The sequence below is a fragment of the Phlebotomus argentipes genome, unplaced genomic scaffold (assembly GCF_947086385.1).
Source record: "Phlebotomus argentipes unplaced genomic scaffold, Phlebotomus argentipes genome assembly scaffold_18, whole genome shotgun sequence".
NCBI lineage: Eukaryota > Metazoa > Arthropoda > Insecta > Diptera > Psychodidae > Phlebotomus > Phlebotomus argentipes.
Genome location: NW_026776177.1, coordinates 16,807,859 through 16,832,554, shown reverse-complemented (window position 1 = coordinate 16,832,554; position 24,696 = coordinate 16,807,859). Strand labels below are relative to the sequence as shown.

General features: G+C 41.7%; 4 protein-coding genes across 7 annotated transcripts in view; 1 reads left to right on the top strand and 3 right to left on the bottom strand.

Moving 5' to 3' along the window:
* The window catches only part of LOC132260261 (protein doublesex), a 72,028-nt gene extending 63,735 nt beyond the window's left edge, over positions 1-8,293 (top strand). For all 4 annotated transcript variants that reach the window (XR_009468357.1, XR_009468358.1, XR_009468356.1 and 1 more), the window contains one exon: positions 6,973-8,293. The gene's annotated coding sequence lies outside the window, so the exon portion shown is untranslated. The remainder of the gene's footprint in view (positions 1-6,972) is intronic.
* Positions 8,294-8,419: 126 nt separating this feature from the next.
* On the bottom strand, positions 8,420-9,655 carry LOC132260263 (protein UXT homolog). Its single transcript, XM_059758274.1, has 2 exons — positions 9,624-9,655; positions 8,420-9,563 (listed from the first exon to the last, which is right to left on the bottom strand). Exon 2 carries the CDS (start codon positions 9,560-9,562, stop codon positions 9,167-9,169), a length of 396 nt encoding a protein of 131 aa, XP_059614257.1. The 5' UTR covers position 9,563; positions 9,624-9,655; the 3' UTR covers positions 8,420-9,166.
* Positions 9,656-9,817: 162 nt separating this feature from the next.
* On the bottom strand, positions 9,818-10,493 carry LOC132260017 (uncharacterized). The gene is made up of 2 exons (XM_059757915.1): positions 10,363-10,493; positions 9,818-10,307 (listed from the first exon to the last, which is right to left on the bottom strand). Exons 1-2 carry the CDS (start codon positions 10,429-10,431, stop codon positions 9,858-9,860), a joined length of 519 nt encoding a protein of 172 aa, XP_059613898.1. The 5' UTR covers positions 10,432-10,493; the 3' UTR covers positions 9,818-9,857.
* A 2,748-nt stretch (positions 10,494-13,241) lies between these two features.
* LOC132260262 (uncharacterized) overlaps positions 13,242-24,696 on the bottom strand; it is a 28,131-nt gene continuing 16,676 nt past the window's right edge. Inside the window, exons 3-4 of the mRNA XM_059758273.1 lie at positions 13,503-14,017; positions 13,242-13,432 (exon numbers count right to left, since the gene is read on the bottom strand). Coding sequence (XP_059614256.1) covers positions 13,318-13,432; positions 13,503-13,966 — 579 coding nt within the window. The 5' untranslated portion in view covers positions 13,967-14,017 and the 3' untranslated portion in view covers positions 13,242-13,317. The remainder of the gene's footprint in view (positions 13,433-13,502; positions 14,018-24,696) is intronic.

Below are 24,696 nucleotides of genomic sequence, written 5' to 3'. Positions count from 1 at the left end.
GATTAAATATCGATTTTGAAGAGTAATATTTTCATTGTTACTGTTCATTTGGCAATATTTCAGTCAATAATTCTCATAAATACCAATGAAATCAATTGGAACATTCACAAAGAAATGATTACAGAGCAATATTAGCAGTTTTATGAACCATTAGAAGGAGTTTGAGATGATTTTGGCAAAATTCTAAGCGATATTAATGCTAATTTTTCAATTTGTCTGCTTGTAAAATAACAATTTTGCCTTCCATTGTTTTTGATTCACTCGTCGACTTACCGTAGTTTGATAAGGTCTCTCTTTCATATTATAAAAGAGGCTTCAAAATATGTTACACAAACCAAACTTCTTCTCCAACCAAAAAAAGCCAACGTATTCTGATTTCATCATTTATTACATCTCTTCAAACTTAACATCAATATCTATTTTTGTAACTGTTGCGTTCGTGACGCTGGTCGTATTTGTCTGATCTTCTACCGTTCTCTTTATCCCCCACTGAATGCTTCCTGTGACGCGTCCTTGGTCTTCGGTGTCGCGCTCGCCGTTTCGGGCTATCCGAGAGTCTTGAAGAGTCTGGATTGGCTTCCGGGGTTGATACTGGGCGGATTTCTTTGCTTTCCCGTGTCGGAGCCGAATTGTTGGGCACTGCGAAGCGCTGATAAACCGCCAGAGACCACGGATCGAGCGTCTTGAGGACTTCTGTGAGGCTGGGAGACTGTCTCGGCTGAGCAGCCTCCCGAGATGATCCCGAAGGTCTTGAGCTCATACAGCAGAAGGTCTGGTCTTTCACTACTGGGAAAAACTCTGGCCACTTCTTGCCTTCGCCTGCCGAAGATGATTCTCCAGCCGCTATTAATACATCCCAGCCGAGTGTTGTGTTGCCAAATTATTGAGTTAACTATAAAATGTCGATATTGTGCGAAATTTACGTGATCAATCAAATCAGATTAAAATTGCGCTTTATTCTCTCCACCGAATTAATATTACAGCGCGCCTGACAATGTTTGTCATTTCAATTAACGCATCCTGTGGAAACATGTTTTTATTTTGCACATCTATTCCCCCTCCTCCTCCTCCTGTGTACGTTATTAATAAAACCCACCTCTGGACCTCATAAACGGCTAAATGGGTGACAAAAAGCATCAAATGCACACTCCAAATGATGTCCATTGGGACCAAAAGTTGACCACACAAGAAACGCTTCAGCCGCACAAAAACCCAATGTTTGCCCCAATTCATCGCTAATTTGGCGTTATGAATGCCCCAATGGTGGGCAAGAGTTTGGAGTGGCTGAGGTGAAATTATGAAATGTCACGTCACACAATTCATTGCAGTTTTCGGCTTCTTAATCGATTCTTTCAGTTTCGAGGCAATAAAAGTTAACTGCACACGTTCTGCAATTCCATCTCGTTCACACTTTGTGAACTGGAGCCAATAAGCAATATTTTACAGGCCGTACAAGAAATTCATTCAACACTAATAAATAAATTTTAATATGTTTAGTGAATTGAATATTTGCAGGTAATTTGTAGAAATTGAGCTGCAGTTTTTATTTATTTTTTATAAATTGCTGTGAAACACATCTGCCTTTTTTCAATGGCTCACAAGCTTTTCGGATGACTTGACCTGAAGGAATTATTTATGAAAATGTGCAAATAATGGAGGACTTTTCGGCATTGTCTGCCATGATATCATCTCTTGATATTATCATATCGAAATTCAAGAAATTCTACCCACTCTTCAGTCGAACTCAACTTGTAATTTATTTGCATCAATAATGAGCCCTTTGCTGAGGAATCACATTCTTTCTGCGCGTCTCCAACTGCGTGGCAGTGGCCGAAAGGTGGAGAATAAATTTGCTGGCCACTTCCTCAAAGTGCCCTCTCATATTTCTCTTAATGGTCTCCAGGCTGATTCTCAAACCCATCCCGGCCAATCTCATGCTGGATGATGGTGAAAATAAAAAAGATATACTTTTGTGCCGGAGCAATAAAAGATTGTGAGCTGTTCACATGCTACAAAATGCATAATGCAATTCTCTGGTGGTGCATTAGAAATTTCAGAGGCGCTCCTGCCTTGAACTTTATGCACTTATTATTAATTAAGTTAATTTAATTAACAACTACGTTAATGCATATTTGAAGTGGACGTAAAATGTGCTCGAGTGGGAATTCCATAAAATGGGAAAATTGCAGGGCAGATGTTGGCGGATAGTAAAAACTTTTGAATATGTATCACAAATGGCATTGTCATGAGAAGACAATCCACTTGCATGGATCAGGCAGCGCTGCCCATTGGGGATATCGACGAGGGAGAGAGCGAGAGAGAGAGAGAGAGAGCGAGGTGGGCTCCAGATGTTGGCCGCGCGGCATTTAGTGCTTAAAATTCAATTGAAATTTCAATCATCTTAGCGCGACGCCCGTGAATTGCCGCTGCAATTGTTGTGCGGTCGAAATGCACTTCCACATTGCAGCACATAATCCTCCAATAAGCTCTTTTACGGGCGATAGACGGCGGAGGACTTGGCACAAGAGATCCTACAATTTTACGACTGCCCATAAAATATTTTACCTTTATGGGTTGCATGCGATTTAAGTTTGATTGCAACTTTAGTAGATCAGCTTTTTTTGCTCGGGCTCTGCGATGGCTCAAAAGGGGGGCGCGCGAGGGCCCTTCGCACAATGAGGTGGAGAATTTAATAAAATTTATTGTGGCCATGCTCGGGACTCTCAGAGTCAATTCGCCGCGATAACATGTAATATGTTAATGGAAGGTGAGCATTGTAAATCAATTACAACCTCAAGCTACGCCACACCAACAATCAGCGTGTTCGAGGGACTTCTTGTTAACCAAAAATTGAACAATTTAGCAGAGACTGCGGCGGTGTACACCCTTTCGTCGACCTGTTTCCATTTCTGGGGGGACAGAAAGGCCCCGTCGAGATGCTTGATTGCGATTGCGAGTGCCGAACTCATTGAAATCAATACCATTTGAAGAATATTTACCAATAAGGAGATCCTTATTGGCATTGCCCATTGATAGATATCAGTAGTTGTGCTTATCTCTTGTGGTTCTGTTAAACTTCTCTGCGGTTTTCTGGATTTTGCCAAGGCAATTGCTCATAGGAATGTCAAGATCATTTCTACCCAAATCTTGTAATATTCGTCGTTAAATCTTGCGACTCAGTCGGATGCAGAAGAAGCAAAAACTTACGTCATAAACTAAAATTTTGTCATATTAATGAATCTCCTGAATTTCTGATCTCGTGATTGTCAATGTTAAATTTATGACATTGCCAAAGTCATTCGTTTTACCATCGAATTGAGCTTTTAAATAACTTTTATGGCTTCAAATTAAAACATGTCTGCGTCCAGCCACCTGACTCGGACCACCTTGTGCTTTTCTGCATCTCTCAACTCCGCCCCGTACGCACAATTAAATCGGCTTTAATACAAATGTCCGACACAATATCATCGTCAATCTCTACTTTGGAACATTAACTGGCGAATCTGCATCATCGTTAAATATAAATTTAAATTCCCAGGCGGCTCTGGGATGCGCCGCACTTCGTCCCTCGGCCGCGGCTGAGACTTGTTTTGCAAAAATATGCAATAAATTGAAAAATGCTCCGCATTGCAAGAAAATGTGCAGGGATCTTCCAGCGCACACATAATAAATTTTTACGACATTAAAAATCTCTTATTTTGAATGTCTCTCGATTGCTAATCTGCTCACTTTTACGACAAGCCCCCGAGGCACAATCACTCTCACCCAGGCATTTTGGGGTGGCGGGCGAGGCGCACTTTGGCGTCTCCGGAGCATCGCTGAGCGCGCGATCGTTAAATTTAAGTCTCCTTGATTCATGATGCATTTGGACTTGTTAGGAATTTTCCTCCCCGCGCCCCGCCGATCATTTTATGTGCCACCGCATCTCAAAATATACCTTCGCCTTGACCGGCTCGTTACCTCAAGAGTGGGCCGCGGGGCGGCGGAGATTAAGGGGACACAAATCATCTGGCGAGTCAACAATTTGTCCAGACGCTCTTCAGCATCAGTGGCCATAAATATGGCCCACGAGCGAGACGATTTCTGCGGTGTCGGCAGAAAGGATCGGTGATCGTCAAAAATGCTATAAAATTCACAACTATTCGCTATTGCCCACAAATCCGGCCATAGATCGGATTTCTGCACTCTGACCGAGTCTAAACAACCGAAAGGCAAATCGATGCGAGCAAATTCTGCTGGAATGGCAAAAGTGGGAGTCACGATTAGAGATTTGCAGCAAAATATGATCTGCTTCACTTGTTTATGATTTACCTAAAAGTAAAACATACTACAGAGATGAAATATGTATTCAAAATAGAAGAGAAAACATAGAGTGTTGATAAGGATCTCAAGAAACTTGATATAAAACTAATAAACATAAGAACTGAATGATAAAAATCCACCAAGGAAATGATTCATTGAGAGATTCATTCATGTAAACTATATATTGGGCTGAGATCATTCAAGGCATCATGCTCTAAATCAAGGGGGAGATAGTGTGGTCAGAAAATGTGTACAAGCTCGACGAAGTATTACGAAGTGAATGTGTTCAAGAAATTGCAATATTCAGCTCATTTCTTAGAATTTCCATTGATTACTATTCTTTTAGGAATCAATTCTTATTCAGAATTGATCTTTGACATTTATTTTCTAGGTTATGTGAGGTTTTTAGGATTAATCAAAAGCTCAAAATAGAAATTATTCTGCTGTAAATGAATTTATTTTCACTTCTTGATAGAATTGCACATTTGTATTCAACGTAAATCAAGATTCTGCAAATTGAGTGATAGAAAACGGGTTCAACTCAAACATAACCTCAATTTTGTTGACTTAACAAGTGCAATTTTGAGCTAGAAAGATTCTTGTTAAGTTATTCAAAGTTTATAGTTAAGTAATCAAAGAGAAACTCCTGAGAAGTCTCAGGAAGTGATGTACAGACGTCGCCATAATATCTCCCCCTTACTTTAAATTACAGAAGGCAAAGCTTCCAAATCTACATTTGCCAGCCAAGTAAGCTGCCTAAGAAGCTCACTGGGAGCTTTGGACATACAATTTCGTAGCTTTTCGCCATGGCTTTCGAGGATTGTTAATTCAATTTCGGTAATTCTTTGATGTTAAAACTTTTGACAAAGTTAATGTCTCTAATTTCTATCTGCGAATGACAATTCATCTCAATGGACTGTGATTTACGATGATCCATCGAGATTCCTCCAAGATTCCTCCCTGTTTTCCCCATATTCACGCTCAGCGCCAACACTCTTATTTGCCAAGAGACTTTTGCAATAATATTCAGCAAATGCCACTCAACTTTATTTGCCGGAGATGAAATATCGCCCTTCATCCAAAGATATTTATACAGTCTCTCATTCTAATGGCAAAGCTGTTGGAGAGGTTTTTTTCTCGTCGCGTTCAAAGGCAAAATAAGCATTTTCTGAGTGGAAAAACTCTCAGAGAGGTTTAAATGTCACTGCATTGTAGCTAATTAAGATGAATTTGTATATTTATTTGCCTTCGTCACTACAACTATCTGACCAATCATTAGTTATCAATAGCTTTTGCGACGCAAATTTCGTAGTGCTTTTATTATTACGCGGATTAATACGCTGAGAATGCTAAACAGAAGTTTTTCATCTCTGGTGGAAAACACTTAAAATACCCGCGAGAATCAATGAAATTTGGCGATCGCTAAATGAAGCTTGGGATTATGATGAAGCACAAATTCGGGAATTAAATAAAAAAGATTAATGTCTTGCGAGAATGAAGTCGAGATTGTTAAGCACGAAACGTTCGCATTTTGGGCGATTTTGCTGCTCATCATTTTTTTCTGCCCACTGAACGGCTATCAATCAAATGCGCCAAAGAAAATGGCATAAAAAGTCAAGATGCAAAAGGTACAAAAATGCTAATTGCACATTGAAGGGGAAGGCAACGTGTGAGCGCGAAATAAAGAGCAATAAAGTTGAGAATGAATTTGAAATATTAAAATACACAAAATGTATACAGGAGGAAAATTAATTACACGCATTCAGATGTCGAGTGTATAATTCTGTGTGGACTCAATCGTGTTTGTGTGCTGTGAGAAGTCAGTCATGTGGTTTTAGCGTTCTCTCTGCAAACATCCCAGAAAAAGCTTCCACATGTGAAAATCGCTCCACAACCAACACATCTATTGACTCCCATTTTCCACTGCTGCGTTTTTTTTCCCCCTCAAGTGCAGTGCAATTGAAATTATCGCGACTTCGCCTCACTGATAGTGGCCAGACTTATCGCCTGTGCCAAGAGATTATCACCGAGAGAGGAGGCTTTTTTTCAGTCCATGTCAAACACTCACTGGATTGTCACACTATATTAAATTAATTTGCTGAATCCACTTCCTGGTGGTGGACTTACACAGCAAATATTGGGTTCGCCTATCGCACGAGAGTGTTTAAGACAATTCTACTCAACGTTTTTATTGTTCTCCCAGGCGTAGAATTGCACGTTATGCAATTGTCTGTCATGGACTTTATCACAGAATCTCTGTATTGGCAATAATTGCCTAGAGAAGACGATAAAAATTGTGAATGAAGATTGTTTATTAATCAGTTATTACTGGTCACAGGCAATAAAAGTTCTACAAGATTGCAATATTGAGATGCTATTTCAAATTCAACACTAATAACATGCTTAGGAGCAATTAGTCGTTCACAGGATTGACTTTTATGGCATTTCAAGTAACACTTTATCAATTTAACCCTTTATCGACTGTCATGATATGAATTTTTGTATGTTTTTTTTGTAAGAAATCTTGCCAATAATTAATTGACCAGAAGAGGACAAAACTCATAAGAAAATTGAAAAATCTCTATTAGAAACTCTAAAACTATCTGCTAAAGAGTCTAGAAAAATATTCAGCTGGACAATTAAGTGATTTTGTCGTCCATTTCTTTGCAGATGCTCCAATTTCCATTGTCGATTAGGACTGCAGGACATCGTGACAAATTTATTTACGAACCGAACGACGGACTTCTGATTGGAATCCAAATCAGCACAAGGAAGACAATTAAGCCATGAAAATGCAGCAGAGGAGTAAATCTCAGAATCCTTCCACGGACAGCGCCACAAATGCAGTTGGTCTTCATTAGCGCGAGGAGAAGTTGAATTGTGGGGGTGGAAAAAAATTCTAATGAAGAACCAAAAAGTTGGCCAAAAACAGTGAGAGAAAAAAATATCAATATATTGAGAAACTTTTATTGATGTCAGAGAGAAATATTCGTCCAGAATCCGTCGCAAGTCATCAAGCTCTTATTGTATTCAATGTAAAATTTCGTCTTTTTGTGATGTCGAATCGAGGGAAGTTTTATTGTGATTTAATCTTATTGGGAGTCTTTGAAGTTTAAGTCTATTTTGGGGGAAGACAGAGAGAGATTTGAACCGGGAATGAGAGCGAAGAGAAATTCATACGAGAGCTTTAATTGAACTTTATTTAAATGTATGTTGGAAAATGTATAAGAAATTGTGAACATGAGAAGTTTTCATCTATTTTTTGATACAATCGACTTTTTTTTTGTAAATTCTACAAATTGTTTCCAAAATGAATGCCATCCAAAATTTACTTTTAAAGACAAAACTAATCTCTAAAGGTTTTTAAGGGAGAGCAAATGAGGATTTAAAGCCACTTGCGTGAGATGGAAATTGAGAACAGAGTCAAAATATTTAATAAATGAGAGAAGGATTATATTTAATTACCAAAAAACGCCAACGAATTTATTAATGATATTTCTACTGTATGTTTGTAATAAATATTAATAGTGTTGTGTGATGAAGCTACTGAAGCAACAAATTTTACTATATTATGCTGAAAAAACAGTCCTTTTTTGTAGGCACAGCGAGAGTGGATAAAATTATATGATAATTGAAATTGTTGAATTAAAAATTTAAAGAGGAGATATTGAGCAAAATTGCACACATGGAAAATGCGTAATGCAATTGCGTACCTAATTTAATGTCACACAATCTTTTTTACATGATATTTTTCGAGTTGTCGCTGTATAAAATTGATTTTTTTTTTATCTGTGGAAAAATTCAAAGAGTAAACCCAATATGCATAATGATAAAACACACTTACTGCATAATGTATTTAAAAAAAATATTAAATGTATGTTCTACAAATTAAATAATATACTTGTAGGTGTAATTAACTATGATGATGGCCGTTACAAAAATAATTACATGCTATTACACAAATATAATACATTAACAATTTAAAAAACAAGTCCAGAGCATAAATGGAAGAATGAAAAATTCTGCAATATTTTCACCATCTTCCCTTCGTTCCTGTCTCATTAGTTTTTAGATGAGAGTGAGCTTGTAGGAAAACATTGTCTGCAGAACATGAAAAAAAATATTCAAATAGAGACATTTCTGAATTCAGTAGGAATTTGTGAAGGAAGTCTAAATATAGATTTTAGGCAAAAATGTAAGTTTAGTCATTCTTTCAATTGCGAAAAACTCCAATTTGTGCAATTGGAAAATCCCATTTTCTTGATCTCCACCGCAGTCTAAATGTTTATAAAAACCGCGAGAAGCAAGAAAGCCACTGAGAAAGTGATAAAAAAAAGGGGAAGGAATTGTAATCTTGTAAGGCGAACGACGCCAGTCAAATATAGCTGTTGAACTCAGACATGGTTTCAAAGAATGGCAAAGTGTGAATGAAACACGGCAAGAATACCAGAGAAGAGCTTCGAAAATCTTTGTCCAGTATTTCTTGAGGGTGTTTTCTTGACCGCAAGCGCGCGCGCGCCCTTCGATGCAGTCGCCGAAGGGTTGATAAATCTGTAGAAATTTCTAATCTCTTAAGTGTTTGCAGAAGTAAAAACTGTATGTAATATGTACACAGAGGAATAAAATATCTCCAGAATCAACTTGAATACTTCATTTTATGCGAAACATAAATATATTATGAATAATTTTTCATATTTATTCCGAACAAGGTAAGATTTTCGCACGAAATTCACAGCTTATGGCTCTTAAGTGGCTTATTTATCTCTTATTTCTACAATAAAACTTGTGTGAATTTCGTTCTGTAACGTCTCTTAATTTAAGATACACTGTTGATATTATACAAAATCTTCCGGAAGGCTCTGAATCACTGTTGCACACAGAGAAGACCGAGTTTAATCTTCGCCTTCGTCTTGATCACTTCATCCCGGATCACATCACTGTGCTTCGTGAGGACGCGGATGCGGAAGTCCACGAACTTCAGCGCCTCCTCGAGAGAGAACTCCACGTAGTGATTCATGCCCACGTTCACGAGGATCTTCTCGGTGTCCTGCACTCTGGCCTGCACGAACACGTTGGCGCCGATGTTGACCTGCGTCTTGAAGCCCGTCCTGAGATCACTCTCGATGACCACAACAGTCGCCTTCAGCTGCTGATACTCCGAGATTTCCGCGTTGATTCTCTGCAATTGCCGCTCGTACGTCTCCAAATCCTGCATCAGCTGCGAGTGCAGCTCCTCCAGTTTCGCCAGTGTGAGAGCCATGCTGGAAAAGTGAGGAAAATCACGAGGATTTGAGTGATTTCAAGGAGCAAAATAAACTCACGTGCGATTTGTTTGTTATTATTTCCAGTCTCAGCTGTCAAACCGAGTTCCACACATTCTATCCGTGACCAGAATCACTGCGCGTGGAAGAGAATAGCAAAGACACAAAGTGTCCATGTGTAGAAACTGGAAAATCCCATCTCCGCTCCTCTCTTAAAATCAAGAGATGATGTTTTAAATTCAAACTCATCCATTTCTATTTCAGTTTTCACTCGCAACCCTTTTATTATCCCTCTTATGAAATAACTCTCGGACGAAAGTTGCCAAAATCCTTCTTCGCACCCTGCAGCAACATGACTCCGCGTGTCTTGAATGCCACGAGGTCTTCCGGAACGTTGACGGCCTGGAGCTGTCCTTGGACTTCTCCAGCGGCTCCTGATCCAGAAATCGTTCCAGCCACGTTTCCGGCCACGCTCTCGACCTCCTCCAGAATGACAGGGACGACAACATCTCCAACCGTCTTGAGAATCTCCACGATGGTCTTGATCTTGCCGATGTCCGGAATGAAGACTTTGGCCGTTGGGCTGTCTTCGTCAGCGCCAAGCGTCCGGCTTTCGCCCTCGGTGGACTCCAGGGAGGGAATTGGCTCCTCTTCCTCCGACGAGGAGCTGTCCGACACAGGCATAGAGTCCGGAGCCGCAGATTCGAGCGCCAGAATCCATCGGGCCACAGATAAATCAGCGTCCTGTCAAGCACAAAGCATAAATATGCGACGGAGATTTCTCGGGAAAAATTCTTACACTGGCAACTTGTGGCTGTCCGAGAGCGACGCTGATGATGAGGGTGATGAGCCAGCAGCGCGTCTGCATCTTCCTGGAACGCCTCGATCGTGTCACTGATGCAAAATACCAGGAAGTGCAGCGACGAGTGGTGTTTTATAGCGAAAATGCATCGCGAGGGCGCAAATTTGCGGCACGATGCAATTTTTGATGGGGAAAATTGCCAGTGGAAATTACCAGAGACACTCAAAAGAGCTCAGGAAAAATTGCCTTTGAAATGCGATTAATGACGATAATTCCGGGTGAATGCAATCATGGCGACACGAAGTCAATTTCTTCTCAAAAAGAGGCAAAGCAGCGATAAAAATCAAGTCCTCAATGTCTTCAATAATCATTTTTATCTTTTCGCCAATAAAGATGTTCTTGTCAATTGATTGAATGACATTTCAATGAGTAAAACATTGGGAATAATTGGGCGGGGCGTAGAAATGGGCGGAGTTTTCCACAATTTCTTTTCTATAAAACACCTTTCAATGACCACAATTTCACGATTAACGAGGAAAATGCCGGAGAATGAGCATTAAATAGTCTCACAGAGAATTTCAGGAAACATTTTAATACTACCTGTGGATTTGAGGCGCAAATAGCAGCAGAAATCACTCTCCTGCCACGTCCTGCAGTGAATGCGGCGCGAATTGCAATTAAGCAGCATTAATCCACGATGATTCATGATCTTGATCGTGAGGCATTTGAATTTCACGGACTCATGAATTTTGCCAAGTCGCTCAGCAACATTGTATTGGCGAATAGTGTTCGCCTTCCACAATCTTACGTGCTCTAGATCCTCAGCAAGAATGGCCACAGAGATCTCGTCTGTCACATCGTCAGAGACAAATTAGTGTGAATAGACCGAGAGTCGCGCTGTGAAGGATTTTTTCTCGAGCCTCAAATTATGACTTGGCACTAATTTTCACAAGGAGGCTCAGTTGGAGCGGCATTTTGCGGAAATGCAAGTTTCATTGAAGACTTCTCGTATGGAGATTTATTGGAGCTGTGCCAGTTTTAACACTGGAGAGGTTTTGGGTACAAAATTTTCGTGCATAATTCTGCAACGTTATTATTTTAAAGTTGCTCTATTTTTTTGGAAAATACAGCGTCGTTCGATTGACGGCTTATTTATATGAAACACTGTAAATGTTTGAGTGTTTGTATGAAGAAATATGCGAAAACTGTTAAAGAGAGCTATTTTAGGCAAGGATAATTATTATTCACTAAAAATAAAGTATAAATAGACATTATTTACTGAAAAATATGCAATATTCGCTCAATAATACTGAATTTGTGGCTTTGCTTATTCAGGGGTCTGAAAACTACTAATTTTTAAGCAGATGAATTCAATTTCTCGCCAGAATTCATGTTATGACTTCTAACAATTCTCCTTTTTCCATTAAATAGGGCAATTTTAGCATAATCCGTTGCTGCTTTTCTAGGAAATTTAATGGTTTTACCCCGTGAATCACAGTAGGGCTTCAAATTCCCTGACAAGCGAAGAAACCAGCGGAACTTTTCGTATTATGGGGCTTCCAGTTGCCTCAATTGCCGACCCTTTGGCCCCGAAACACGTGTCTGTGATGGGGAAAGTGGGGAAGCCCCAGCTCAGCATCCTCCACGTGTGGCGGAAGCGCGAGGACGACCGCGAAATCGATTTGGCTGGCAAATAAAATTGGCAGAAATGTATTCAGGAGTCAGCATCGTTTGCACGTTCCGCCGCTTGACGAGAGGACGCGTCGAGGGTTTTGGGTTCTCCTTGTTGGCATTCACTTAAATTACATGAATCATAATTGAAATTCTCCGCGAGGCGGTGTGAGAGGGTTGCGGCGCGAATTGTTGCGTCGCGAGACAACTTGCCTGTCAACCCGAAGGGTGGCTGAAGTGGCTGTGAGCTTATTCACTTCCTCCCATCTGAGAATTCGAGCATTTCCCTGCTCTTCGCCTCCATTCCAGCTCCTCGGTGTGTGTGTGTGTGTGTTTTTTCGCCGTCCCGAGAGCTTCTCGCTCTCGAATATTTATTTTCCACCCTCGCCCGCCGCCGCCCCACCCAAACTACCGCCCTGAGAGTGCTCGGCAAAGTGGGAAGATAGGACGTGATCGACAAGAGCTGGCAATAGGAAAATGCTTCGGATGAATAAACGCTGTGGGCCCTCAATTTCCATCATAAAGCATCCTCCCGATGCTCTCTCCTTTGGGTGTGTTTTCCACGCTTAAAAATTGTCTGCAAAGTCAAGTTTCGCCTCCTTTCCCTCACCGAGGGGTGAATAATTCAATCTGCATTGCTTTTCCCGATTCACCCCTTAAAAATCTTGGGTGAAACACAATTAAGATGTTAGAGTTCGTAGAGTTACATAGCGATTTCCTAGTTTTTACGAATTGAAATCTGTAATGTTGCAACGAATCCTTGAGCAGTTTTAGTTTCGTAATATTTCGGTGCACAGTAATTTTGGCAGAATTGAAATAATTTCTTCTGATAAAAAATGAATGAATTTTGATGCAATTTCCAGATTTATTTCTACTGAATTCTTATTTATAAATCAATGGAAATGCGCAAGAATAGAAATAAAATATTTCCTGGGTAGAAAGTGCACTTTGAAATGGATAAATGCATTTGCTCTCTCTCTCTCTGACAATTGACATTTTTCACATGTGAAAATATTCAAATTCGTCTTTTTCCAGCCAAGGACTTGCTGCGCACCCCTCGGCGGCGACAATATTTCCGTGAGACACTCAGTGGAGATGAAAGCACGAGAGGGTGGTGAAAATCAAAGGAAAATTCTCACTTGGGGGCGGGAAGCCGTTTGGGAAATTCGATTTGGCAGAATTTGTGAGAGACTGAAAATTATTCTTTTATTAGCAAATTCACGCTTTATTGAATTCGGAATGAGATTATGTGATGGTGATTTTTCGATATGAGAAAAGAAACTATTGAGTCTTCATCTTCTGCTCGAGCTTCTTTTGCTTCTTCGCCTCCTTCTTCTGACGTATCTGCTCGATTTCCATGTGCTTCATGTAGGCCAGAAAGCTGCTCCAGATCATGCTGGAAAGAGGCAAGGGAGATAGAGAGATGGCGTGCGAGGGAGAGGAATTAGTATGACGGCGCAGAGTACCTGAAGAAGCTGACGAAAACTACTTGGTTGCGCTGCGGCACAATGGTGAAATTGACGGTCTGCACACATGGCCAGAAGACAGCGCCGACTTTGTAGGTGTCGAAGAACTTCTCCTTCACCTCCAGCCGCGCCTCGTGCGTCGTCTTGCCCTCCATCAGGCTCATGACGAAGAGGAAGGTGGTTATCATGAGCGGATCGTACGTCACCTGCTCCACCAGCGCCTTCGTCAGCGAGGTGCCCAAGTTGCGCCTGGGCCAGGTCTTGTTGGCGAAGCGCATCCACACGTACAGCGTGGGTCCGATGACGAAGGTGCCGAAGAGGCCCATGCGGAAGCACTTTCCCCAGTCGTAGGTGCTAAAGTTCTTGCCCTCGATGGTCTGCTGGATGAGGCTGCCGCAGGGCCAGAGCACGGAGTACGAGGTCATGCCACGGATGATCTTGTACCTGGAAATCACGCGGAACATTCTGGATATTTGGCCGCCGGAGCGACAGCATCAATCACTCTCGCTTGAGTCCTGCAAAGCGGAGAACGTGAAAGTTTTAGTGAGGAGCTTTGGTGAGCTTCTCCAACGTTGCAGTGGGAACTTTGCACATGAGTGTGCTTCAAGATATGTCAGGGTTAATTGTAGAAAAATTCAAGGGGGAGATTATATGGTAGGAAATGATGTACAGCTCAACGGAAGAAGTGAAAGTATCCGAAGAATTATAATATTCATTTCCTGTTTGCTTCTTTTACTGATAAAATTATCCCATAATTCTGTGAATTTCTTTTGACATTTCACGTAGAAACAATCAATAAAATCTTTTTTTTGATGTTACGTGATGAATTTAGTGAATAATTCGCATTATAGAACATCAATTCTTATGCTGAAGTCGGAAAGATCGACAGTCATTCGCATAATTAAACATATGAAAGCAATAATCATTGTTATTCTGATCCTTGGAAGCCAAGAAAACCTTTAAATTGTGTTAAGGTTGAACATAACCTCAAAAATAGTCATTTACGCCTGGAAAATTGTTATTTAGAAAACTTTTTAAGCAATTTGACTCTGAATCAGCAATTTTCAGTTCGTTGGTAAATGATAATAGATGATTTTGTGATGTGAAATGCTTTCAAATAAAGGCTTTTAGATCTCTTAGTTTAAATTTTATGTGCTGAAAGTGATTCGAATGGTGTACAGATTTAAAACATATTATCTTCCCCTTGGAAAAATGTTGTGTAATCCGTGAAATGGACAAATCGATGCTGAACTTGCTTTTCCTGCCGCGGTTTTTGGCCTTGTACGAAGATCAGAAGGAAGAGCCACAACTCTTCCGAATGAAATTGCTTGATATGCGGTGGAAAAATTAAAATTATTTTCTACTTTAATCATTAAATTATCGTGTCTAATTTCACGTAATTAGAAAGTCGGTGCGCGATAAGCGAAATACGGCGCTTCATGATGCCCCGAAGGACTCTGTGTTGCTCTGCAGGGACGCGACAGAGAGTCTCCAAATGCGAGAAAAAGAGACTAGAATTGAATGAACCCCTTCTTAATTATAGAATGTAAATGGGGACGCCGAGAGGCTGCCAAGGAACGCGCTTCATTTGCGTCATCGAAGGGCGAGGGTTGAAGGTATTGTGGGCGCCCCGGCGTCTATTATTTATGAATGAGCATTAAAACTCTGCAGTGGAATCTCCGTCGTAATCCCAGGGAAAATGGGACCAAGAGTTTTGAGGCTGTGTTTTTTTGCCTCTTTAGCAAATGCGAGGGTGGAAAAGTCGCCAACATTGTCATTCATGGGTTTGAGGGGCATTTTTTCGTCACGATTTAATTATGAAGCATTCGCCATTTCTCACCCATTTAGCCTCGAATGATAATTCAATGCTCGCGGAAATGTCTTTCCTGTTTGTCCCTGGAAAATGTGCACGACTCTTCCTGCATCACTGAAAGCTCCTTTTCATGTCCTCTTCAAATTCTGTCGTTAATTATTTTCCATTTCCGTCCGCTCAAGTGAAAAGAAATGGAAATTTCAGACGTCATGTCACATCAAAATAAAAAAAAACTCTCATTTTGTGGCAGATTTCAACGACACCGCAGAGAATCAAAAGTTTCTTCGTCAACTTCTGCGTTATTTCAATTTAAATCACTCGAAATGTTCGCCTCAAAGTAACTCCTCACCTTCAAGTTCACATTGACAATGTCTGAAGGGGTGGAAAGCAGCAGGAAAAATCCCGGAACACTCGCTCGTTCCACCAGTCGAGCATTGAGTCGTGAGATATGAAAGAAAGTTCAGCATTTCCCAAAGTTTCCCGGCAACTAATTGCAGCAAGACGGTTTGCTGTCGAGCACGAAAGAACAATTGTAGCCGTTTGTAATTAAAATTGCAGGGCAAACTCCTGCCCAGAGTGTCTCGGAGGAGAGCGTCTCAGCGGGTGGAATTTGCGTGCAGCGAAATTGCTTCGCCTCTATTTTAATCATACATTTCTGCTCTAAAAATTCCACCCAACTGGGCACGGGCTCTCCATCACTGTCTGTTATCACTAGTCACCACAGTGGAGCATAAAATTGCATCCCACCCTGGCGGGGCCGACGGGGAGGGGGTGATAAAAAAGGACTTTCCAACCCACATTTGGTGCGCCTCCAAGAGCATCACTTTTCCGGTGCCAGAAAATTTTACGAGCACATACACGAGGGGATTTAATCATGAATGGAATATTAAATCCGGCATATAATTCGCTCTTTTTTCTCGGGGCTCAACCCTCGGCTGTATCGCCATCATCAGCGACAGCACTTTGTCGTCATTAAATTCGTCGACGGCATCATTGTGTACTTTGTGTGTCACATCCTAATGTGCTTCAGCGGAGATAAAAGAAATATCTCATATTATTATTGTTGGCAGTTTTTTCTCTGCCCTCATCGCAACTCTGCTGAATCACTGCCCGTTCGCCCGGCTCTTTTGAATTTCAACAAGAATTTCGTGATTTTTCAGCCAAATGCAAGATAAACTATCTTCCCAGCTGATGTCACAGTTATTTTTGCGTGTGTTGAGAGACAATATTGATATTTAAAGGGGGAAATCTATATTATTTTCTCATCATTATCATTTCAATAGCGAGATTTTTTTTTAAATAATTAATAATAGTTAAGAGGAGCGACAGAATCGTCTGATTTTTATAGTTTCAGTATGAAAATTGCTTTGAAAAATTCTGATCAAATTGTGAGGTTAAAAATAAGACTAAAAAACCCTTCTCTGGCAAATTTTACTCATTTGAAGCCTGGAAAATGAGAATTTATAGAGAATATCACAGTTTTTAGTAGATTATGAGGTTGATTTTGTCACTTTGAAGTACAAACTGCGAAAATAACTAAGCAATGAAACATGATTCTAAACTAAAATGATATTTTTGAAGGTTATTATTGACTTTTCAGCTCTTTCCCTCTTTTGAAGTTTAGTCGATCTGAAGTTTTTCTCAATACAAATGCTCAATTTTGTCAAGAAATTTCTCAGATTAAACATAAATTTCATCAAATAACCTAGAAAAGCAATAAAAATTAATTTTTCTAGGCCTTATAATATAGAAAATGCCTCAATTTGTTGAAACAGAAGCTTTTGCAGTGAAAATGTTCAAAATATTTCGCCACTTCCAATTCTTAACACTTCCGCAAAAGCTGTACACCAATTCCGACCATAATATCTGCCCCTTGGTCGTCAGTTCTTAAGGTAAGAAGGGTAAGAATTGTAAGCTTGCAGGAGAGAAATTTAGGGCTTCCAATAAGCTGATTGGCCGACTGTCTATGTATCTATTTGCGTACAATGCTCAATTCGTGTAGCGAAAATCATGTGTGACGCTAAAGCCTCCTCTTGGCCGTCAAGGTCGGGCAATGTTTAAAATCCACAATAACGGCCAGTCGAGAATAGGTTTGCATAATTTGCTGAAGAGCCTCAGCGCGATGGCACTTGAGAAATGGAAATTCGGCAGTATAGAACACACGCTCGATAAGTATCGTGCCGAAGAGAAGTGAACAAAGGCGAATGGGAATTGCTTGAGGAATACTTCTTATTTATTTATTCAGACACACGAAGAGTTGTCTGGAAACTCTTGCTTTCCATTTATAATGGGTTAAACTCCGGGACGAGCTGCGCTGCTCTGATGTATTATGACTGACACGGGCGCACGCGGTAATGGATTTCCACTCACTCCCTCATCTTCCATGTGCTAATTGTGATGAAACAATGTCAGAGAAGTGAAGTCTTGTCGCCTCTGCTAGAACTCTTCCCCGGGCACGAGAGCGTCTTCGTCTGGTTGGAGAGTCATTAAAAAGCCATTTGAAGCATGTTCGATGGCCCAAACAGCTCTCAACGATTTGTCTATCGAGTGGCTGAGGCGCGTCTGTCGATCTGTGAGAATTCCCATCGCGATGAGACGTCGAGAAGGAATGGCCACGAGAGAGCCTAGATGATTTGAAATTGAGAACATCTCACACCCCAGATCAATTTGTAATTTAAAAGACAGCCAGAAATCACGTAAAAGATTGATGGGAGTTTTATTTTACAAAAATAGTTCTTTGCATGCATTCTCTTGTGGTTTCGCAATATCAAATACAAATTGTGAATTGTGGAGGAAATTGAAACTCGAAGGCGAAGTAATCCCTTTTCCATTTCGTATAGCTTTCAAGCACTTCGATGTTTGTCTTTTGATCGGTTTGTCGTCACTGCAGAACTTCCACACTTTATGGTTATGTGGGTGCCAGAGTCAAAAGGGAGACGAGGACTATTTTTTCCCCATTTAAATCAATCTACAGGAGATTTTGTACATTAAATAGCGCCCTTCCTTGGCTCATCCTCGGAGAGAAATCACCCCGAAACGGTGTGTTTGGTGTGAGTTGAGGCACTTTGAAACATTTTAATTTCTTATCTCCCCAAAGAGGATCACAAATGAAGTCTCTTCTGAGTCCATTAAGTTCTTTTTAGATTGAAGTGGTCATCAGGATTAAGTTCATTTTGAAATATTAAGAGGAACTGAAGCTGTGCGACGGTAGAAATCCCATTGCCGCCGTCACTGAATCAATATAATTGCCGAGGGGCGGGTCGAGGGGCTGGGGCAAGTAATTAAAAGGGCAGAAGAGTCTCTCGGGAGTCCTCTGTCTGCAGATAGAAATGCCACGGGTGTGTAATTGAAGAATGTATTAAAAATCTTGATCACTCTTCCACTTTAATTCACCGGGCGAGGTTTTAATGATAATATTTCCATTCCATTATTGATGCCTCTAATCCACGGGCGCTGCTCATACGCCAGCGGAAGTCCAGGGGAAAAAAAGGTGCACGAGGAGCCCTTTGGATTTAAATTGCACTAATTAGTGCCATGGAAGCGTGAATCCTTAACATGAATGGGAGTCCCTTTCCCAACGCGGGGGGTTGAGTGAGATTTATTCTCTCTCACATGCCATATATAAAGTGAATTATGCAGGCTCGGAAACGTGCATAAAGCACGCAGAATTTCAACCCTCTTCTCCGCCCCTTTGCATGCCAACTGAATATCAACATATCGTGTGAGGAGAGTCAGGCAACATTTCTGCTGAACACCTTATTTGCAATCCCGCTGAATTCGGTTGTACTTCCCAACAGGGAAGATTCCATCCTCAATTACAGACGAATGGCAGAAATGACGAAGCGCAAGTGTTCAGCAATGGCACGAATTGCAGTGAAATTACGTTGGACTCTTGATTGACATGGCATTGCATGTATGGTGTATTTGAACAAGAAATTGTCAATTGTTCTGTGTAATTTATCTCCGAGGAATCTAATGGTTCATTGAAGGACTTGAAAATGAGTTTTTAGAAGCGGAAACAAAACATTCCCACATGATTTTAAACCTTCTTACAATGTAATTACAAGACGAATTTAAAAAAAAAAAACTGTGATGAATTCTTAAACGAAATTGATAGAATTTCGACACTGTAAAGTGACTCCAAAGGCGCGTCTTTGGCGTGTTAATTCAGAACTCCAGAGACATTTATAACTCAACGCCGTGAGTGAAACGAAGTCTATATTGAATTTCTGGATTTCTAATTAGGCGGTGCTCCATCATTTCCTCCCCTGCACTGTGCCTCTCTTCCCGTGCGCTTGGAAACCGTGAAAGGGGGAGAATGTCGACATCAGCCAGCTCTTCTAATAGATCAAATGAGATTTGTTATTCCTCAATATATCACATCTCTATGGTGAGTGTAATCTCATGCGTTACAATGAGTTGTGGCGTGGGGGAGAAACTGTGAGAATTCCCTCGTGGCTGAATATAAATTTGATATGTCGTCCCCTTAATTGATCGTCTCTAATAAAATCCCAATTGCAGGGGAAGCGCCCTCCCGGGGGGGACCCTCCGTTTAAATTTCACTCGACCAAGAAATTACATACATTAGGGGGTCCGCCGGGTGGGAGGCGCCCCACAAATAATTCTACACTCTATTTATAATTGCTTTCAATCCCTCAACATTCACCGGCAATTTCGAGTCTCGGGCGCAGAAAGAATACATTTCAAAGGCTCTCAGCCAATTGCCGGCATGTTCTCCCCAAACTGTCCACTTCTGTGACATGTAATTTTATGTCAATTGCTGTCCTCCTTTCTGGCCTCAAACCACCTTATCATCATCATCGTCGTGACACTCTGCTGCACCTCCGCCGTCATTATCTCGCCGCGCCGCCCAACGTCTTGTGCACTTTGCGTGACTCCGTGACATCCCGCAAGTCTCGGACCTAGATGTCGCCACAAACACCTCTCGTCGTACCCGAACTCCGTACAAATTATTCAACATACTCAATTCGACAGCCGTACGAGATGTGCCTGCAAGATTTCCCGGAATAACTTTGCATGAGTCAACACTGTATAAGATGAGAGCTTAAGCCCTGTGAAGTGCGGCTTCAACGCAAAGCTGAATAGAAGTAACTGTGCAGCCTTAAGTACGGATAAAAGTTTTTGTGTAATCAAAATATACTTGCCGGAGAGAGAAGTGCATATCTTGTGCCAAAGTTCGGGATAATTTGTCTGGCTTACTTTATAAATTTAAATGTTCGCACACTCTCTGGGCTGCACTCTTGGTTTTAGGGAAATTTCGGGAATTAAATCCCGATTCGGAGACGGTTTGAGAGAGAAATGATGACCTCAGCGCAAAGAGCGAAGGCACTTGATGGCACGGACCACCCCAGAAAGCTGATTTTTCCCGGCAAGTATAGGTTTATCTTCTGGGTGAGGCGAATCGATAAAATGGTTGTAAAGAAAAGAATGCTCACATGTTGGCGCGAGAAGTGTGTGTGTATCAAATGGCGAGAGATGTGGCGGAGTGCACGGGGAGCAAAAAGAAATATTAAAAACATAAAATAGCAAGAAATTGAAACACAACTCTCCGGCTCTCCATCCTCCCTCTTTCTCGAGAGCTGGAGAGCAGAAACTTGAGCATGGTGGAAAATTGTATTTCTTGCTACATTATTCGATATACACGATATCACATGCCATCATATGTACATACATATGCAGAGCTGGGCGAGGGCGAGAGTCGCCTCGAGAGGATCTCCCGATGGCTCGTGGGGCATCTTTTACATAGCACACTGTTGTGGAAAAGTGTGGAGAAGAATGGGAACATAATATACATGGGGCATGAGATAACACAGATGCAATAAAATGTCCATAAAAACTTCCTCCTTCGCTCAACATGCTATCACACCAGCCAACCTACTGACTCCCATTCTTATATTGCACACACAACATTTCCGAGGAGACTCGCTGTATCGTAAAACGCCGTATTGGCCCCGATTGGCGCGCGGGGAGGTGTGCTCGCCCGGGCAAGAAGTAACGACTCCGTGCCGTTCACCCCCGCAAGGCCCGCAGCGATGGGGGGAATTTATGGTAATGCAATAAGGGTGCGGAAGTCTGGAAATTGCTCATTAAAATCGGTGAGACGCGAGCCGCGGATGGGAGAGCGATCGAGCAATTGGCGAATGTCAATTAACATTCACTTTTACGGCGCGGACCCCATTTGGCATACATATATTGCATTTAGGCTCGAGAATCCCGCTTCTTCTCTCGCAAATCGTAAAAAAAATGCATTTAATTGCACCCTCATGGCGAAGAGACAAGAGAGTCAACCCTCATGCCAGAAGCCCTCTCTTGCTGAAGCAGTCCGGGCCGGAAAAGGGGTGGTGTGGAATTATAATTTAAAATCATTGGGAAGTCATGGTGGAGCAACTATGAAATTGCTCTTGGGAATGGCTGCAGTTGTGTAGTAAATTAATTAAAAAACAACAACTCTTCCAGCGCGCACAAGCGCTGTGCAATAGGAAATGAATAGTTGCCCAAAATTCCATTTGCAGCGTGGAAACGTGTACATGACTAGCCGTCTGAAACAGATTTATGGCCCCGGAGGCCAAAGTGGTCAAGACGCAGCAGCGGAAGCTACCCAAGTCAGGGTCGATTCCTATTGTTGCCCAGCAAATGAGTTGATTTCGGCATCACGGAGGGACTCTGGCACGGGATGAATTTATACATTTCTCCGCGAAACACCGCACATGAAAAACGGCTCAGAGTCCGCCGAGGAGATAAATTCAAGACGCTGCAGCGTTTTTTGCCACAAGAAGAAGCCGTGGAGATTCTCCAGCATCACGATGTCGCGACCCTCGAACCAATATCTTTATGCCGTGCGATTGCATGAGTCATCGGGTAAAAAACTCACTGAACGGTGTACTTAAAACTTCCTTTTACTTGAGTCTGTCTTCTTCTGAAGATTCGACTCATCCGCTCTGTGATTATTGATCTGATTTCCTTCAATTTTGAACAGAGAAGAGTTTCTGTTTTGCATATAATACTTATTTGATGCGCATTTAACTTCTCTTCTCTAATTGTTCATGAAATTGTAATGAGAGTTCTATCTGTCACTCTGGTTATTTGAATTTGATTACATCCAATGTCGCTCTTGCCGCTCTTGCCTGATAATCTGATAAAATTTTAATACTGAACGTCGTCTATTTCTGACGCGCCACCACTTAAAAGCTCGTTTGCCGACAAACAACCGTCGCGGATGCACTTCCTGCCGCCCCCGAAGTCCGCAGGGATAATTACACGCTGTCCAGGATCAGCACATGTGTGGCAAATTTTACGGGCTCTATTCTTTTGTGGCATCTTGCCTCCGTTCGTTCTTGGCGCGCACAAATTGCGCCCCACATTAGAGGCTCGCATACATTTGTGGCCTGCGGGGTGGACAAACATACTTTGTCTCGCAAAATCGCACAGCGCGGAGCTGCGTCACGAGAGGCCATAATCAATTATTAAATGAATGCCACTTTAATACCATGGGCCACGAGAGGCGTAATTGCGGGAAGGTGGACGGGTGGTGGCAGGGGGCGGGAGAGGGGCTCGGACGTGACACAATTTCGACAATATAAGGGCCACCGAGTGGAACTTGTAACAAGACGTCGCGGAGCATGGATGAAATTGTCGCTGCTCTTGGATGTGGAAGTAATTGCAAAGGCGAAACACCTCATTATCCGACTCCGCCGCGCACTGGATGGCCACCAATTAGCGTTTAACGTACAGCGAATAATATCATTAAAATACGAGGAGCAATTTGCATCTCTGAGTTGGAAAAACATCGAAACACTATTAATATATTCCTGAAATATTGGACGCACGCTGAAGTTTTGACGTTCACTTTTGCTTTGGCTCTCTGTGCTCCATATTTGAGAGTCTTAATGAAGTACCTTTTTTTTCCTCCACCGATCGACAGACGTAGAAACTGAAAAGAGCTTATGTGAGATAAAAAAGACAAGTCACGAGAGAGAGACAGTGTCTCAGCGAGAGAGTGGAAACCAGATGGTATTTAAGGTTTTTTTTTCGTGCAATAAATAAAATGCATCTTATCGGTGGGAACAAATAAAATAAATTTATACTGTAAATATTCTTTAAGATTGCGCGGCAAGAGTTTGTAAAAAGCTGCGGGCTTTGCGGTCCTTTCGTGCAAGAAATTTATACTTTTTTCCCCCCTTCATCAGCTCGGCGATGTTTTATTTATCGAGGAGTGTCTTTTTCTCCCCGAGACCTCAGAGAATCACCGAATTGAGCTCTTTTTGCTTCTGGCTTTCTGCGCGCTCACATCGCGTTTCTTCTTATGCAATTGCCCCGCACGATGATTGGATTCAGCAGTGACACTGGGTGTATTTGTTAAGCGAATGAAGGATGATTGAGCATCTTGACACTCGAGGCGCAGTCATTCACTCAATTAATGCAATTTAGAGTGAGATTCGACATATTGTGCATTTTAATGAATTTCTGGCAAATATTTGCGAGCAGTCGAAAGAATTTCCAGTGCAAATACACCTTTCTGTTCTCGACAGAATCTGGGGATTGTGTAGTGCTGAAAAGGTCCAGTGGCTGCTGAGTTGGTGGAACAAATGAAATCATATTTGTGTAATTTCGCGAAATTGTGAACGAAAACAAACCATTAACTGCATTTGCAATGCTGGTGCAAACATTTTCCAGGATGGATAATAAAATTCACTGATTGCACTGGATGGCATTGTGTGTCTTCTGTGAGAAATGTGCGCTGCTTCACTCAAAATTGCTGGTCATTTTCTCTCGCGCGTGCGAATATATAGTGTGTGTGTTGGCACACAAGTACACATATCGCGAAATGGGCACGATTGAAAAGTCCCACTCTATATTTAATTTTCATTGCAAATTGACAAAACGTGTCAAATGCTGTGAATGTGCGGTGGGAGAGCCGGACAATGATGGAATGAGTGCCTGGGCGATATGAAATGCCAACGGGATGGTGATGCAGGGTAGACGTGAAAACAAACATTCCCGCAAGATTGAGCCTCGTGTTTGCGATTTCCATAATGAATTTATGGAAATTCAGCATCAATCAATAATTTATGTATTGCCATCTCTCTGGGGAGTGCGAATACATAATGTGCTTTTAATCACACGAGCCTGTGTGTGTGTGTGTGTTTTGTCGTAGAGTACGCCAGCAGAACACCTCTCAAGGCGTCCTCCTTCTCAAGCACCCGATATGACGGCAGATTCTGCCGCCAGATTCCAATAATGGCAATAGTTTGTTACAATGTAGTGTGAATTTATCGGAAAACACGTTTTCCAGCCATTATCGTCGTCAGAAAACCTCCACAGCAGCGCCCAAGCCGGGGTGAAATCTACCATCTCTCGCAC

Excerpts from the sequence above, each read along its gene's own strand:
- LOC132260017 (XM_059757915.1), bottom strand. The coding sequence starts at position 10,431 with ATGCAGACGCGCTGCTGGCTCATCACCCTCATCATCAGCGTCGCTCTC. Across the intron at positions 10,308-10,362 it reads GACAGCCACAAGTTGCCAGT|GACGCTGATTTATCTGTGGC; the intron begins GTAAGAATTTTT and ends TGTGCTTGACAG.
- LOC132260263 (XM_059758274.1), bottom strand. The coding sequence starts at position 9,562 with ATGGCTCTCACACTGGCGAAACTGGAGGAGCTGCACTCGCAGCTGATG.